A 17,848-nucleotide genomic window follows, 5' to 3' on the forward strand; every position below is an offset into this window, starting at 1 on the left:
AAGGCAATCAGGGAACAGATAAAATTCCAAAATGTTACTCTGTGTGTGTATGCGCGCGCTTCCAGTGTTGACAACGGGTAATAATCTTCAATATTTTCATTAGTTTTAACACAGTACATTATGAGGCAACATTCTGTCAAAAGCTACTGAAAAACTAAAACCAAAGGTAAGAAACTGAATAATGTTCTGTACAGTATACCTGTTAACCAAGGAGTTTTCATCAAATAATAATTAAAAGACATAAACAATTCACAATCATTACAAGTGATAAAGCTTATATAAAATGGAAAACCAATAACAAAACACTGCAGAGTTAAGTTCACTTAACGATTAGGCACTTAAGTGACTTCCACCTTCCCCACAATCAAGGACTTTAATTTGAAAAAAAAAAATTTAAGTCATAAAAATGCTCTTTGCTACATTTAGGACATTTTGAACAATAAATGATCTTGTAGTACTGCCTTAAACTCTACAGGACAAAACAAAATATATTATGTAAAATAAATTCTCAAAGGTCACATATTTGTTAAAACGCACCAATTTATGGTTAGGATTTGTGAAATGAAAATGTATTACCACACCAGACATATACAATTCACAAAGAGTAAAATAAATATTGACTAATATTTGTGGCTGAAGTTACAACATACGATATATAAATAGTACTGCAAACATGGGGATACATGATAGATGAATGTGAAAAGAATCCTATAGCTATTCTATCAAAAATACTATATAGTATTTCTTGTATAAATTTTGTAATAGGACAATAATTTTAAGATTTTAATATTTTATTCTACATTTTACTAATTGTGATCAACTATTCTCTTGAAACTGACAAAAACAAAACAGATAGCAATGATGAGAACTTGGAAAAATTTCATGCTCAGCTATGCTGGAATGTTTTATGAAAAATTTCATGCTCAGCTATGCTGGAATGTTTTATGAACTTAAAAAAAATTCTAAGCTCGTGAAGGACTATACGTCTTAGGATGATCTGTATAAGCTTTTTAAATAAAAAAAAAAATTATATTCGTAAAACCCTAAGGTAAAAGAATCTACAGTGTGGTATAAATAATATAGAAGAACATGAGATCAATCATGCCCCAACTGAATACTGTTATCTATAGTGTGATGTCACAGTTAATAACAATGGATTATTTTTCTAGTTGGCACAGAGCAACAATATTTGAATACAGATTACCCTGCAACAATATTGGAATGCAGATTACATCTGATGATTAAAATGCCCTAAAGGCAAAATAGATCTTTTAATACAAAACAAAAAAAAAAAACAAAAAAAAAAAAAAACAAAAAAAAAGTTTAAACCAAAAAAACAAAAAAAAAAAAAAAAACTTGTTTAACCAACAGGAAAAAAAAGTTGTGAAACAAGATATGCCCTATGCCTATAGCGAAATCAGACTTCTGCATAACTGATCTTAAGAAGTACTGCAACAATAACAGTAAGGCCTGATAAAAAGGTTCACAGGATTACAAGGATTTCAAGCCTATAAACCCTGTTTTGATTAGCACACGACAAAAATCGCAATACTTTCCACCATTATATTTTACAAATAAAGTTACAATTACTCTATGAATGGATAAGTTTACCTAAGCAGCGCTTTCAACTGAAACTGCAATGTCTACAAAATACTCTGTTGCATAAAAAATTATATAAAAGTAGAAAATAGCATATATTGCTTTTAGAAAATATAAAATGGTAATTTTCACTGGGCTCTCTGGTTTACGTCGGACTCTGTACGGCAACTTATGTACGCGCCTTCAATCCTTAGCATCCCCAATGCCATCTGCATATATGCCAAACATTGCTTCAGCTTCTGGAAGATTTGGAGAGTCATATATCTTACATATTCTTGTTTCACCTCTGCCTTTACGAAGGTACAGTCTGTAGGAATTTAAATAAAAATTATTATGTAACAAATCAATATGAATAACTTCCAGTGGGCACAATGCTTTTCATTCCATTTTCATTAAATATTTGTAAAAAATACAATTATTATTTAGTACGATGCATAACCCACCTAGTTTCTTGGATTACTGGAAAAGCATACTTTACAAATCATGTGTGTAAAATTAATGTCATTTACCTACCTGGTTGTGGATGAATGAGCCATAATGTTGCCTCCGACTGGTTTTTTGGGATCGGCCGTAAACATGGCTGCTCCATCTACCTGTGCCACCACTTGATTTGTTATCACAACAGCTACTCCATACTGCATTAAAAAAGATATGTTATACAACACTATGGATGAATTACAAATGTAACTTAATGCAATGTCTGCTCATATTCAGTGCTGAGAGGTAAATACGGTGACAGAATCAGGATATAGCACAAACCTCATCTGCCAATCTCAACAGCATCCTCAGAAATCTTGCTAAGTGCATCTGTCTCGCTGACAGTTCTCCTCTGCCAGCATAGTCTGTTCGATACAGTGCCATAGCACTATCAACAATACACAGTGCATATCTAGTTGAAAGGAAATAATTTTAGTACTTGAGTCTTATCCAAAAGCTAAGCTAATTAAACATAAAACTATAAAAACCTAGAGTTAAGAAAATTTGCACTAATATCGATTTGCAATTTAGTCTGTGTATATGTCTTGAAAACAACAAAACAACAACAGAAATTTTTAATTCTGAGCTTTTTATTATCCTGCTTCCACTTTCTCAGATTGAGCAATCTCATATGTCCTGACCTCTGAACTTAACAAACTTGTCAAAAAAGAGTGCAACATTTCCTGTTCAACCACCTAAGATATAAAAACCTGAGCTTTTCCATGATAAAAGTATATCACATAAATTTGGCTTATAAAAACAAGTGGATACCCATATCACAAAATAAAATCACTCATAACATTAACTTTTATCTGATGAATCATCTCTGATCCATTAATAAATATCAGCAACCCCTTTAACAGATAATGCACAAATGGTAATAACACATTAGCTAAATAGTGGATGCATATGGCAATACGTACACTAAATTAATTTAGTTCCAAAAGCAGTTATGAAATTCCAAAGCTAATGGCATGCATTTATGCAATCAAGACATCAAGTAAACAAAATTTACCTAGATTCAGCCATCATTGCTGCACAATGTATCAACAATTTTGTCTGATGCTCTGTGTTGTAAGCTCTGGCACAAGCTACATTATCAAGTACTTGGGCCCCATCAAGGTTGTATTTTTCAGCAACCGCAAGAAGACGCTCTGGTCGAAAAGTTCCTTCAGTATCAATGTATACGCACTTACCTTCACCACCACCCATTTCCAGGGGAAGCTATATGGATGGGAAAAAATAAAGCCTATGAGTATGTATGCTGATAAATATTCAAGAATTACTTTCCAAAATCATGAAAATTCATTTATTAGACTTGCTATAAAGTTAAAGCACAATTCTGTTTTACAGTTCAATGCATTGTCAAACACAGTGACAGACAGACAATCTGAACAATAGGTTAGGAAGAAAATATAAAACCAACTTTAAACAGTGACCTAGAACAGAATCAAGAACTGGAAACAGCATACCTTCATTCCTTAGAATACTGTAACTGGTTTTCAACAAGAACCTTAAAGTACTGAATCAAAGATAAGCAAACTACATACCTGGCAAGTTACAGCTAGAGTGTGACATAACTGTGTTTTCCCAGTACGGAATTCACCAAAGATTTCAGTGATGGAACCAGTTTCAATTCCACCTCCCAATAACTTATCAAGTTCTTTTGATCCTGTTGTGAGCTGTCCAAATGGATTAAATGCTGATATAAGTATACTTGTTGATCAAATTATTGTTACAATTAGTTTCACAAAAGCATCACAAAAAAGCTAAGCTAATTATACAAGCAAAGTGAAGTCTTACTGGAAATAAGCTTATTTCTGGCAGCTCAGTCCTAATATACTATTCAAATGATAATAGTACATATCTCCAAAAGTACTGAAGATGAAAGAAAAATCTTTTTGGCAGACAAAACCTTAAATCTTTAAAATTCACCCCATGTAAGATTTATTCTTAATTTTAATGTTACAATACCATAAATTCACATTTAAATTACATTTTTATTGCATTAGTCCCTAATGCTATTCAAATGCTAATATATCCAAAAGTATTGAAGATAAAAGAAAAATTCTTTCGGCAGATGAAACTACATCTTTAAATTTCATCCCATACAAGGCTTATGTGCAAAATATCATACATTTACATTCAAATGATTTTTTAATTACTGTCTTAGACTCTAACGCTATTTAAATGCTAATATCGCCTAAAGTATTGAAGTTGAAAAAAATTCTTTCAGCATATGAAACCTTACATCTTTAAATTTCATCCCATATAAGATTTATTTTAAAATATCAAAAAGTCACATTTAAATAATGTTTTAATTACATACTATTCCATTTTAATTTTTGCCACAGCCCAAGGCTTACGCTATTCAATTGCTAATATCTCCAAAAATATTGAAGATAACGGAAAAATTCTTTCAGCAGTTAAAATCTTACATCTTTAAATTTCATCCCAATAAGATTTATTTTGAAAATATCAGTCTTACTGTAAACGGCCTCATTTCTGACGGCCCGGCACAGCCTGGTCCTAACACCATTCAAAAGTATCGAAGGTAAAAGAAAATTTCTTTCAGCAGATAAAACCATACTTACTTCTTTCAATTTTATTCCATATAAGATTTATTTAAGACTATCTGAAATGCAATTAACAATAATAATTATGTAGCAGAGAGCTCAGAAATACCTAGTTAACCCTTTGATGGTTTAACTTGAAGCTTCGCGAGTAATCGCCTTTAGGGCATCCTACTAGTACATATTACTTTACTCATTACTAATAGGTGCATCAACAACAGTTTATATACAGTACTTAATTCCTATAATCCCTCACTAACTCTTGAAAAAAAATTATATCCCCTTACAATAGGAATATAAAAGTGCTCAAAACTACAAAAGGTTCCATTACAGTGACCAACCTACATGATTCAGTTGTGATCTACTATACTAGTGCAATTCTTATAGCAAGGCTTAGAACTCCACATGAATTTGAAGGGGGCTGTGAAGCTGAAGCTAAATTCAACATTTCACTCACAATGAGTATACATTTTTATAAAAAACACCATAATGGCAAGAACATGCATGGAAAGTTACCACAAAACTGAGGCAAATGAGAGCAAAATTGAATATGTACATATAATCTATGGACAAAGATTTTGAGCAATTGAATATAACCAATGGATAAAGATTTTGAGCAACTGAATATAACCAATGGATAAAGGTTTTGAGCAACTGAATATAACCAATGGATAAAGATTTTGAGCAACTGAATATAACCAATGGATAAAGATTTTGAGCAACTGAATATAACCAATGGATAAAGGTTTTGAGCAACTGAATATAACCAATGGATAAAGATTTTGAGCAACTGAATATAACCAATGGATAAAGATTTTGAGCAAACTTTGACAAATCTGACCAACCTGAACTAGATCTGATCTTTTCTGGTGAAATTCACTTGCAGTGGTGAAGCCCATTGGGACCAACTTGCAAGCTTCTCCTGCTATTTTGTCTGCTTTAGCTTCACTAATACCTTTAATATTGAGTAAAGCCTTCTTGGGAGCAAAGGCTACAGACTCAACTGTGTAATAACCAGCCTCTTCCAGTTTCTTGACATCAGCTGCAGATATGCCATTTTGCTGTAAGAAATGTAAAATGTTATTGTTAGTATACAATAAGGTTTTGTACATACTTACCTGGCAGATATATACTTAGCTTTACGTCTCTGACGTCACGACAGAATTCAAAACTCGCGGCACACGCGACAGGTAGGTCAGGTGATCTACCTTACCCGCCGCTGGGTGGCGGCTGTAAGAACCAATCTCCCTTTCCAGCCAGAATTTTTCTCTTCCACCTGTCTCCTGAGGGGAGGCTGGGAGGGCCATCAATCGTATATATCTGCCAGGTAAGTATGTACAAAACCTTATTGCATAACAATAACAATAACATTTTTGTACATGAACTTTCCTGTCAGATATATACTTAGCTGATTGACACCCTTGGTGGAGGGAAAGAGACAGCAATATAAATATGGAAAAAAGGGGGAAACAACACTAGTTGTAGGATGTAAAATACAACCTTGGTTTCTTACCTGTTTAGGCAGAAGACTTCGTAGTTACTGTCTATGAGTCTGCGTTGCCTGAAGAGCTTCAGCGAGGGCGTGACCTACAGCTGACAGACTCTTTGGTCCTATCAAAGAAAGGGATTTGGTATCCGCTTACTTTTGATAGAATCCGAGCAGGATCTTGTCAAAGGGGATTTGCCCTCTTATATGACGAACCTAACCACTATCATTGCTAGGAGCTCAAACATAAACCGATCACCTAACCAATCTAATCATTGTTAGACATACGACATGAAAGACATGCCTACCCGCATGCTCTTTCAAACAACCAAAAAACTTACAACCTAAACAAGGGGGAAAAAATATACTACAAAGGATATGTCTCAGCTCCCTGCCCCAGCACCGAATCCGCCGATACGTACGGGCCTAACGCGAAGCACTTTTCATACGTTAATTTTGACGTCTCTCAGATAGTGGTTTGCAAAGACTGAGTTGCAACACCAGAATGTTGCCTTCATAAATATTACTCAGGGGATATGTTTTTATTGAAAGTTAATGAAGTGGCAATAGCTCTTACCTCATGAGCTTGACCTCAGAAGCTTGAATTGACTTTCATCACATATCGCATGTGCTTCTTTCACCAGGCTTCTGATGAGAAAGAAAGCGCATTCTTCGAAAGAGCCCTCCTTGGATCTCTTACAGAGCACCAAAGGTTGACATCATTGCCATAAACAGTTTCTTCTTTCTCTGAAGACAAAACTTTAAACTTCGTACTGGGCAAAGTGACCTCTCTGCTTCCTCGCCTACTAAGGCAGACAAACCTCGGACTTCAAAACTCCTAGGCCCAAGGATTTGAGGGGTTCTCGTTTCTTAGCCAAGAACGAAGGCAGGAATGCACAGATAGCTGCATCTCCTCTGAACCCTACTTTCCCTTCTATTGCATGGAGTTCACTAATCCTCTTTGCGGAAGCCAATGCCATGAGAAAAAGTGTCTTCCTCGTGAGGTCTCTAAAAGAGGCAGGACTGAGGCGGTTCGAACTTAGGGGACCTAAGGAAGCGTAGCACTACATCCAGATTCCAACTCGGAATCTCTGGCGAAACCTTTTTGGATGTTTCAAAAGATCGATTAGATCATGAAGGTCCTTGTCTTCTGAAATGTTTAAGTCTCTGTGCCTAAACACTGCAGCCAGCCATGCTACAGAACCTTTAATGGGTTGATACCGCCAGTCACCACGTTTCTCCCTAAGGAAAAAAGTAAGAAGTCTTGCTATTTGGGATTGACCAGAGGTACCTGGAAGAGGAAAACGTGATGGTTCCTACACACCGTCGAAAGACGTCCCACTTCGATTGGTAGACTCTAAGGGTAGAAGGCCTTCTTGGCTGCTGCGATAGCCGTTGCAGCTCTTGCAGAAAAACCCTCTCGTTCTGACCAAACTTTTGACAGTCTGAAGCGGGGAGGTTTCTGTGATACCTGTCGAAGTGGGGTTGTCTGAGCAAATCGATCCTCTGTGGTAATGTTCTCGGAAAATCTACTAACCATTCCAGTACCTCTGTGAACCATACTTGTGCGGGCCAGAACGGGGCTACCAGCGTCATCCTTGCTGCCTCCGATTCTGCAAACTTCTTGAGAGTTTATCCCAGTATCTTGAAGGGAGGAAAAGCATACATGTCTAGGCCCTTCCAATCTAGGAGAAAAGCATCTATTGACACTGCCCTCGGGTCTGATATCGGAGAGCAGTAGTTGCCTATCCTCGCATTCTTGGCTGTGGGCGAAGAGGTCTATGTGAGGCCTGCCCCAAAGACCCTCCACAAGGTCCTGGCAAACATCTCGTGAAGAGTCCACTCTGCAGGCAAGACTTGATCTTTCCTGCTTAGGAGGTCTGCTCTGACGTTCTTTTCTCCCTGTACGAACCTGGTAAGGAGACAAATCTTCCTTTCCTCTGCCCACAGCAGAAGTTCTTTTGCTGTCTCGTACAGGGAGAAGGAGTGAGTCCCCCCCTTGCTTCTTGATGTATGCCAGGGCCGTGTGTTGTCCGAGTTGATCTGAACTGCCGAAGCTAGGACGTAGGGCTCGAATGCTTTCAAAGCTAGCCAACAGCCATCAGCTCTTTCTTGTTGATGTGCCAGGTCACCTGTTCTTTCTTCCAGGCGCCTGACACTTCTCTTTGAACCGAGCCATTGCTCCCCAACCTGTTTCCGACACGTCGGAATACAACACTTGGTTGGGGTTCAGAATGTGAAGGGACATCCCTTCTGCAAACCTGAGAGGGTTCGCCCACCAAGAAAGGTCCTTCTTGATTTCTCTTGAAATCTTGAAGGAGAACTCTAGGTTTTTGCGAACGACACCTCCAGTTTCGATGTAGAAAGAACTGGAGAGGTCTAGTGCAACCTTCCTAGAGAGAGGAATTGCTCCAACGAGGAGAGTGTCCCCAACAAACTCTCCACTCCCTCGCTGTGCATACGTCCTTCTCTAGGAAGGCTTTGACTTTCTCTGACCCTCGGGCTATCCTTTCTGGAGAAGGAAAAGCCCGAAAATCCAGAGAAGCCATCCGAATACCCCAGATAGATACGATCTTGACTGGGGATTAACTGAGACCTTTGAAAGTGTTCACCAAAAGTACCCAGAGAACTCGCCAGAAGAAAAAGGGTCTTTTGTAGGTCCTCCAAACCATCTTTTCTGTGACTTGGCTCTGATCAGCCAGTCGTCCAAGTAAAGGGACACCCTGACTCCCTCCAAGTGTAGCCATCTTGCTACATTTTTCATTAGTTCCTGTGAAGACCTGAGGGCTGTTGAAAGGCCAAAACACAAGGCCCCTGAATTGGAATATCCTTCCTCCCATCATGAACCTGAGGTATTTCCTTGAAGAAGGATGGATAGGCACATGGAAGTAAGCGTCCTGAAGATCTAGGGACACCATCCAATCCCCTGGACGAAGAGCCGCCAACACTGAGGATGGCGTCTCCATGGCGAACTTCCTCTTTTCTACAAAGAAATTCAGGGTGCTTACATCCAGAAAACCGGTCTCCATCCTCCTGAGGTTCTTTTGGAACTAGAAACAGGCGGTTGTAAAAGCCCGCTGAGGCATGGGTCGCTCACTAGCTTCTATAGCCTCTTTCTCTAACATTTGTTCTACTGCCTGCGTTAGAGCGTGGCTCATGATGGGGGATTCCCTGTACCTGGCCACCAACTCCCTCGGAGTCGTCGTCAAAGGTGGTCTTTCTGTAAAGGGAATCAGATATCCTTTCCGGATAATCGAGAGGGACCAGTTGTCCGCTCCTCTCTTTGCCCAGGCTTCCGAGAATCTTAGAAGCCTGGCACCATACTGATGTCTGGAGGACTACTTTCCTACTTCTTAGCTCTGGATGAGCGCGAGAAGGATCTTCCTCTCTTGAACGGGTCTATTACCTCTTGAGGTAGAGGCTCTAGAAGGACGGCCCCCTCGAAAGGGCTCCCTGTCTAGCTAGAGTCTCCTTCTTAGTCTTCGTCTGGAAGGAGGTCCTAGTTTCCGGGCAAGACTGAGCGAGCATATCTTGAGTCGCCTTCGCAGAGATAGCTCCTGAGATGTCCTGGATTATCTTCTTTGGGAAGAGAAGCGGCGAGAGTTGCGAATAGAGAAGCGAGGCTCTTTGAGCATGCGAGACGGACTTTGTAAGAAAAGAGCAGAAGACTGATTTCTTTTCTTAAGAACCCCTGCTCCAAACAGGGAGGCTACTTCGCTCGAATCCATCTCTAACTGCCTATCCATGCACGTCAGTACACTTTGAGAGATCCCGGAGGGCTGAAATGGAATCCGGGTTCTGAGCGTTCTTTTTAGCCAAGACCCCCAAAGACCAGTCAAGGAAGTTGAAGACTTCCAAGACTCTGAACATTCCCTTCAAACAGTGGTCGAGCTCGTTCATAGCCCAGGTAGTCTTAGCTGACAAGAGAGCCTTCGAGCGTCGTGCGGCATCCACCAGATGAAAGAGAAGTACGCGTCTGCAGATGACGGTAGACCAGGCCTAGGGGTTCTCCAGACTCATACCAAAAGCCTAGTCTGCCCCGTAAGCTTGGAAAGGGGGAAAGAAAACCACAAAGTCTTCCCTTTCTCCTCCTTAGAAGAAGCCAATCACCAAACCTCTCAAAGCCTTCTTCATCGAGATGGTTGGCTTCCTCCTCACACAGGAGGAAAACCTTCGTCTTCTTAGAAGTCGAGAATAACGAGAGAGGAGAAGAGGAGCAACGGGAGTAAGAGCGTCTCCAAACTCTTGAAGAAGGAGGTCTGTCAGGATCTTGTAGGACGAGACCGAAGAATCCTTAACTAAGTCCTCTTCTTGAAGGTTCCACTTCATCCACCGACGAACCCTTCGGCTTCTTTACGAGAGCAGCTGGACTTCTCTAAAGAAGTGCGTCTATCTAGTGAGTGTCCTGGCAGCCGTCTGGCGCCTATCAGGGGAAGCCAAAGCTTCGGGAGAGCTCCTATCGAATGCGTCCTTCCTACTCCGATGAGTGAGTCCTCTGTGATCCTGAAGTCTGTTCCTAGATACACGGGTGGGAGTCCAAAGGGGAGCGCCTGCTAGGAGAGGAAGAAGCCTACCGAACCTATTGCTCCAACAGGGAGCGCCTAACAGAATCCATGCGCCTGTCCAACCAGGAAGAGCGGCTACTGCCTGGCGAACTGCGCCTAAAATGAGGAGAACGCCTACTAGGCTCTTGGCGCCTACCTACAGGAGAGCGAATCCCTGGAGAAGATCGCCTACTCGGAGACAGGCGTCTACCATGATCCACAAACTTAGATCGAGACGCGTGGGTCTCTGCAAAAGGTAGTCTCTCAGCCGAGACATTTCTTTCAGGCTCTTTACGCCTGAACCTGAACAGAGCGGCTAACAGGTGAACCGCGCCTATCAGGAGAAAAAACGCCTATCTTTCACACAGCGCTTGGAAGCGGGAGAGCGGCTATTGGGGAGTAGCGCCTACCAGGCTCTAGGCACCTAACATAAGGAGGACATCCTGTCTCTTGAAGAATCCATGTATGAGAGGCTCTATTATCCGGAGAATTGGAGGATCTTCGGAAAGGAGCGAGAAGACGAAGCTGTGCGCTTATCTTTAGACGAGCGCCTACTAGGCGCTAGATCCCTTTCTACTGGAGAAAATGAAAAGTCGCCAGGAGAAAGCTTCTTGGGCGATTGTCCCGCCTGGAAGACAACAAGCGTCTGCCGAGGGAAGAGCGCCTCCTTCCATCCGCTGTTACAGGAGAGAGAGCCGCCTCCGACTGAGAAGGCAACGCTGGCGAAGGTTAGCCTAGACTTCTTGACGGGGAGAGAGACCGTCCTTCTTACGACGCGTACCTCCAGCCAAGGAGCCCGCCAGAGCCGAAATCTGAGCTTGCAGCCCCAAAAGAATCCGAGCTCGAGATCTTGCAAAATCCTCCACAGGGGATGAGGATCGAAGCCTACTCTGAGCAGAGAACTCCTGATCCCTCCTGGGTTTCTTGATATCCCACTTAGGCTCTTCTGGAAAACATTCCGGGCTGGAAGGAAAGGCGCAAGGAGCCTTCCAGGCTCTCTTCAGCGGTCGCGATGAATCCGAGGCGCTCCATCCTCTTCTAGTCGAAGGTGAAGAAGAAGAAGAGAAGCATTGGCGTAACACCGCCTTCTTAGAGCGAACAAAGGCAGCCTGGGAACGAACATCAGGATCTACCGAGGGGAGACCGCCTGATCGGTTGGGAGTTCTCCCTAAAAACCTTCCTAAGCGGCTGTTGACTTTCCTCCTCCCACTGGGACTGGGAGTCGTGGAAGAAGGTCTAGGCCTGGAAGCTATTAAGGAGCTCCGATCATGACCGCACACCCTCCACTGCACTGGGTCACTGCACAATTCACCTTCACTATTACTCTTACCTTGCAACGAACGAATTTTCTTCTCCATGCTAAGGATTGTGGCTCTCATGGTTGCCACTTCCGAAGTCGTATCTTTAGGTTCGATGCAGGGAGCAGGAGCTGAAACGGGAGAAGGATCTAGTGCTACAACAGGATTGTCTACGTCTACCTCGCATAATACGAGACTTACTAGAACTTCTAGCACGAAGCTTTTCTCACCCTGTCTTTCTCCAACTTCCTCAAGTAGGAAGAAAGAGACTTCCATTCACCCTCATCCAACTTCTCACACTCAGTACACGGGTTAATAAAAGAACATTCTTTACCCCTACATTTCAAGCATACTGTGTGAGGATCTACCGTAGCTTTCGGTAGCCTCACCTTTGCATTCATCTATAGAGCACACCCTAAACATAGAAGATTTCTTAACTCTACATCAGACATCTTGAAATCAAAGAAAAATCCAAACCAACTATCAAAAAACAATCCACAAGCGCGTATGCCAAGCCAACAAGATCAGGTACTTCACTGAAAGTCAGTCCAAATAAATCCAAGGCAACGAGAATCGAATAAAGCTGTCAGGAGGTAACAACCACAGGTGTAGTCGTCACCGGCGACAGAAAAATTCTGGCTGGAAAGGGAGATTGGTTCTTACAGCCGCCACCCAGCGGCAGGTAAGGTAGATCACCTGACCTACCTGTCGCGTGTGCCGCGAGTTTTGAATTCTGTCGTGACGTCAGAGACGTAAAGCTAAGTATATATCTGACAGGAAAGTTCATGTACAAAAACACTAATCAGAAATCAGTAGTAAATAATAAAGTTACAACTATAGTACTTGAATTTAAAATCTCATAGAAATTAAAATAAAATACGATATAATTACCATACGTATTGTAAAACTGGTAGTATGACGTAATTAGGTAAAAGTAAGGTTTAATGGAATGTAACCTGTTAAAAAAGAAAACATTCTTATTTGTATCTTCATACTGCACCAAGTGCAATAAATAATAATACAGTACGTACTAAGGTTTAGTCTGTTTGGTTCCTGTCTTTTCTTAAGATCTGCAGATGTTTTCAAACTGAAGTAGTGTAGCCATACATACCCTATACGTATATGCTTCAATGCATTGTGCGAGCAATGCAATTCTAGAGCAGAGTAAGGGGTAACTACAATAACTTAAGGTGGAGGACAAAAGTTTCTTACAGAAAACTGGCCTTCTACTATCAGAATAAACCTACCTTTGGTTGTTATAACAGAAAAATTTTTACTTTCACATAATAAAATCTTAACTAATCAATCAACAGATAATAATCAAGAGTAAATAAATGGATCCCAGTGCTGTAACTCTTACCTCTAAAATCCTTATCAACAATGGACCACCAACACCATCCATGCTCTCATCCGTTGCAGATGTACTTGCTTGCTCTTCCATCATCGACATGATTTCAAATGTCCTGGAAGTTTAAGAAAATAATATAGGTAATTCACACTACTTTTAAAACCAAGTTAATATGCCACACCAGTTTGGAATGACAAAGTTATGGAAAAATAAACAATATAATAGTTTCATTAACATGATATTGTTATGTTACAATAAAGTTTCATACATACTTACCTGGCAGATATATACATAGCTAAGACTCCGTCGTCCCCGACAGAAATTCAAATTTCGCGCCACTCGCTACAGGTAGGTCAGGTGAATCTATCCCCGGGTCCATGCCCTGGGCGGGCCAGGGACTAGGAACCATTCCCGTTTTCTATCATATTTTCTCTCTTCCACCTGTCTCCTGCGGGGAGGCTGGGTGGGCCTTTAATTGTATATATCAGCCAGGTAAGTATGTATGAAACTTTATTGTAACATAACAATATCATTTTCATACAATCAACTTACCTGTCAGATATATACACAGCTGATTGGCACCCTTGGTGGTCAGGGTAAGAGACAGCTACTTTATGGAATAGACAGGTAAACACATATGTTGTAGGTATAAATAAAAACCTTGGTTCCTACCTGATAGGTGGTAGACTTCGTGGGTGTTTGCCCAGTAGTCTGCATCACCTCAAAGAAACTTTTAGCGAGATATATGATCTATGGCCAAGAGTTCTTGTGGGTCTGCCGAAGGGGTCTTATCCCGCTTACTCGGCAGAGCCTGAAAGGACTTTGTCAATGGGTGCTGATCCACTTATATGACAATACACCTTATGAAGGCACACAACCAATCCCGACCACCTGATCCTAACCACATGTTAGAAATAAAGATTGTTCCGAGTTATCCACGAACTCTTCACAACAACCATAACTCAAAAAAAAGACACTACGCACACATACATAATTTTCTAAAAAAAAATTTTTTACTCATCTAATTAGATATGACAAGTCTCTCTTACTGAACAACATAGACGGCCGCGTGCTAAACCAAGTCCTTCTTGTTAGAAGAGACTCCAGACCATATCTAAAAAGAAGGAAAGTATATACTTAAGGATTGGTGTCGGCTACCCGTACCCAGGATCGTATCCGCCGATACGAACGGACCCAGAGAAAAAACACTTCTCATAGGTCACACGAACGTTCTTTCAAGTAATGAGATGCAAATACTGAGTGCATCTCCAAAATGTCGTTATTATGATGTTTTTAAGCGACATATTCTTATGAAACGAGAGAGATGTTGCTACTGCTCTCACTTCATGAGCTTTCACTTTCAACAGTCGAAACTCTTCGTCAGGACAGACCGGTTATGCCGCGCTCTGGTAATGACGTTTACCCTCACAAAAGAATGCCAAGAGCATTCTTGGACATCAGTCTTGTGGGGTCTTTTACCGCGCACCAAAGACCTTGTCTAGAGCCTCCCATCTGATGCTTTCTCTGAAGGTAGAACTTCAGAGCTCTTTACAGGGCATAGAGACCTCTCTGCTTCTCTTCTACGAGACTCGATATGCCTTTGACTTCGAATGACTTAAGCCAGGGATTCGTGGGATTCGTTTTAGCTAAAAACAGGGTCTTAAACGAGCAAATAGCTGAGTCTCCCTTGAATCCTACTTTATCCTGCAGAGCATGTAATTCACTAATTCTCTTTGCCGTAGCTAAAGATAATAGGAATAGGCATTTTCTGGTGATGTCTCTAAACGATGCCAGATGAGGAGGTTCGAACCTTTCGGATGAAAGGAACTTGAGAACCACGTCTAGGTTCCAGTTAGGAGGGACCGGTTCCTTAGACTTTGAAGTCTCAAAGGACCTTATGAGATCGTGGAGATCTTTGTTATCTACCAGATCTAATCCTCTATTCCTGAAGACTGCCGAGAGCATACTTCTGTATCCCTTTATTGTGGATACAGCTAGATGAGATTGCTCTCTCAGGAATAGAAGGAAATCCGCAATCTCCGCTACAGAGGTAGTGGAGGAGGACAACTTCTTAGTTCTACACCACCTTCTAAAACCTCCCACTTTGACTGATATACTTGCCTAGTGGAGGTTCTGCGGGCTCTCGCGATCGCGCTTGCAACTTCGCGAGAAAACCCTCTCGCTCTGACGAGTCTTTCGATAGTCGAAAGGCAGTCAGAGCGAGAGCGGGGAGGTTTTGATGATACCTCTTGAAGTTGTGGCTGTCTGAGAAGATCCATCCTTCTTGGTAGGGATCTGGGAAAGTCTACGATCCACTCCACCACCGTCCGTGACCAATCTTGAGCCGGCCAAAAGGGGGCTATCAATGTCCATCCTCATCTCCTTTGAAGCCACAAACTTTTTTAGTACTAGTCCCAGGATTTTTTGAATGGAGGAAAAGCATAGACGTCTACGTGAGACCAATCCAGCAGGAAGCGTCTACCATAAGAGCTCTTGGGGTCTTCCACGACCGAGCAAAAGATTCTGCCAGCCTTTTGGAGATGAATGTGGCGAAGAGATCCACATGAGGGGTCCCCCACAGAGACCAGAGATCTTGACACAACCTCTTCGTGTAGGGTCCACTCTGTATGAAGGACCTGGTTCCTCCTGCTGAGTGTCTGTCCGCCCTCACATTCTTTACTCCCTGAACGAACCTTGTCAGAATAAGGAGATGTTCCTCTGAGTACGTCCAAAGTAAAAGATCTTTCGTCAGTCGTAAAGGAACGAGGAGTGAGTCCCTCCTTGTTTTCGAATGTAGGCAAGTGCCGTGGTGTTGTCCACATTTACTTGCACTACTTTGTTCGAAACAGGTTCTAGACTCTTCAAAGCCAGGTGTACGGCGAAGAGCTCTTTGCAGTTTATGTGCCAAGACACTTGACCCTGCGCTGTTTCCCAGGTGCCTGACACCTCCTTCGAGCCTAATGTTGCTCCCCAACCTTTCTCCGATGCGTCGGAGTACAACACTAGGTCTGGGTTCTGGATTTTTTAGAGAGATCCCTTTGTTCTCTTTCAGAGGGGGCAACCACCATTCCAAGTGCGGTCTTATCTCCACTGGAATGGGAAAGGCGTCTGAAAGTTGTCCAGTTTTTCCAACTCCAAGACCTCTTGAGGAAGAATTGAAGCGGACGTAAATGAAGTCTTCCTAGCGGGAAGACTGTTCGAGCGAGGAAAGGGTCCCTAGAAGGCTCCAACCATTCCTCGCCGACGTCTGTTCCTTCCTTAAGAAGAGAGAGACTTTCTGCAAACCTTTTGCGATTCTCTCTTGCAAAGGAAATACTCGAAAAACCCCGAGAATCCATCTGAATCCCCAGATAGACTAAGTTCTGTCTGGGGGTCAGCTGCGACTTCTCGAGGTTCACGAGTAATCCCAACGCTCTGATCAGGTCTAAAGTTAACATAAGGTCCTCCAGCACTGTCTCTCTGATCTGGTCCCTGATGAGGCCAGTCGTCCTAGATACAGAGAGATAATTTACTCCTTTGAGGTGAAGAAACCTCGCCACATTCTTCATCAGGCTTGTGAAGACCTGAGGAGCTGTGGAAAGGCCGAAACACAAGGCTACTGACTGAAAGCATCCTTCCCCCCGTCATGAAACGGAGGTACTTCTTCGATGAAGGGTGGATCGGGACGTGAAAATAGGCGTCCTGGAGATCTAGAGACACCATCCAATCTCCTTGTCGCAACGACGCAAGAACTGAGGCAGAAGTCTCCATCGAGAACTTCTCTTCTGAACAAATTTGTTCAGAGAGCTGAGTCTAGTACTGGTCTCCAGCCTCCCGAGGCCTTCGCAACCAGAAAAAGGCGATTGTAAAACCCCGGGGAGTTTTGATCCAGTACTAGTTTTCTATCGCTCTCTTGTCCCAACATCTGCCTCCACCATCGGAGTCGAAAGAAGTATCCCATCCAGCAAAGGATCCTTGTACTTGGCTGTTAGTTCCCTCGGTGTTGACGTTAGGGGAGGAGTGTTCAGGAAAGGGATACGATATCCCTTCCTTATTACAGACATCGATGAGCGTCTCGTTTATAAAGTAAGCCCAGGCCTCCACAAATCCCAGGAGCCTGGCCCCTACTGGTGCTTGAGGAGAGAAGCATCACTTTCCCTTTTTTATTTTTAAAGGGCAGTACGAAAGGCAGAACCTATCCTACTTCTTGCTTCAGGAGCCTTCCTTCTTGCGGGAGCTCTGGAGGTCGGGCCACCTCGAAAGGGCTGAACTGATGTACTCGGTCCTTTCTTGTCCGTTGCAGTAGCAGGTTTCTTCTTCCTTGCTGACTGCGTCAGAAGGTCTTGAGTCGCCTTCTCAGTTAATGAACGAGAAATGTCTTTCACTAACTGAGAAAGGAACAAAAAGTCAGACAAAGGCGAGTACAGTAGCGCTGCCCTCTGAGAGTGGGGAGACCGCTTTGGTCAAAAAGGCACTATACACTGTCCTCTTTTTAAGAAGACCTGCTCCAAATAAAGAGGAGATCTCAACCGAGCCATCCTGAA

General features: G+C 42.2%; 1 protein-coding gene across 1 annotated transcript; it reads right to left on the reverse strand.

The window, feature by feature from the left end:
- Positions 1 to 1,375: 1,375 nt before the first annotated feature.
- Positions 1,376 to 13,443, reverse strand: LOC135221746 (DNA repair protein RAD51 homolog 1-like). The gene is made up of 7 exons (XM_064259552.1): positions 13,338 to 13,443; positions 5,495 to 5,710; positions 3,627 to 3,758; positions 3,092 to 3,300; positions 2,359 to 2,488; positions 2,113 to 2,234; positions 1,376 to 1,906 (listed from the first exon to the last, which is right to left on the reverse strand). The coding sequence occupies exons 1-7, from the start codon at positions 13,425 to 13,427 to the stop codon at positions 1,783 to 1,785; spliced, it is 1,023 nt and encodes a 340-aa protein (XP_064115622.1). The 5' UTR covers positions 13,428 to 13,443; the 3' UTR covers positions 1,376 to 1,782.
- Positions 13,444 to 17,848: the final 4,405 nt, after the last annotated feature.

Source organism: Macrobrachium nipponense, chromosome 3 (genome assembly GCF_015104395.2).
Source record: "Macrobrachium nipponense isolate FS-2020 chromosome 3, ASM1510439v2, whole genome shotgun sequence".
In the NCBI taxonomy this organism is placed as follows: Eukaryota; Metazoa; Arthropoda; class Malacostraca; order Decapoda; family Palaemonidae; genus Macrobrachium; species Macrobrachium nipponense.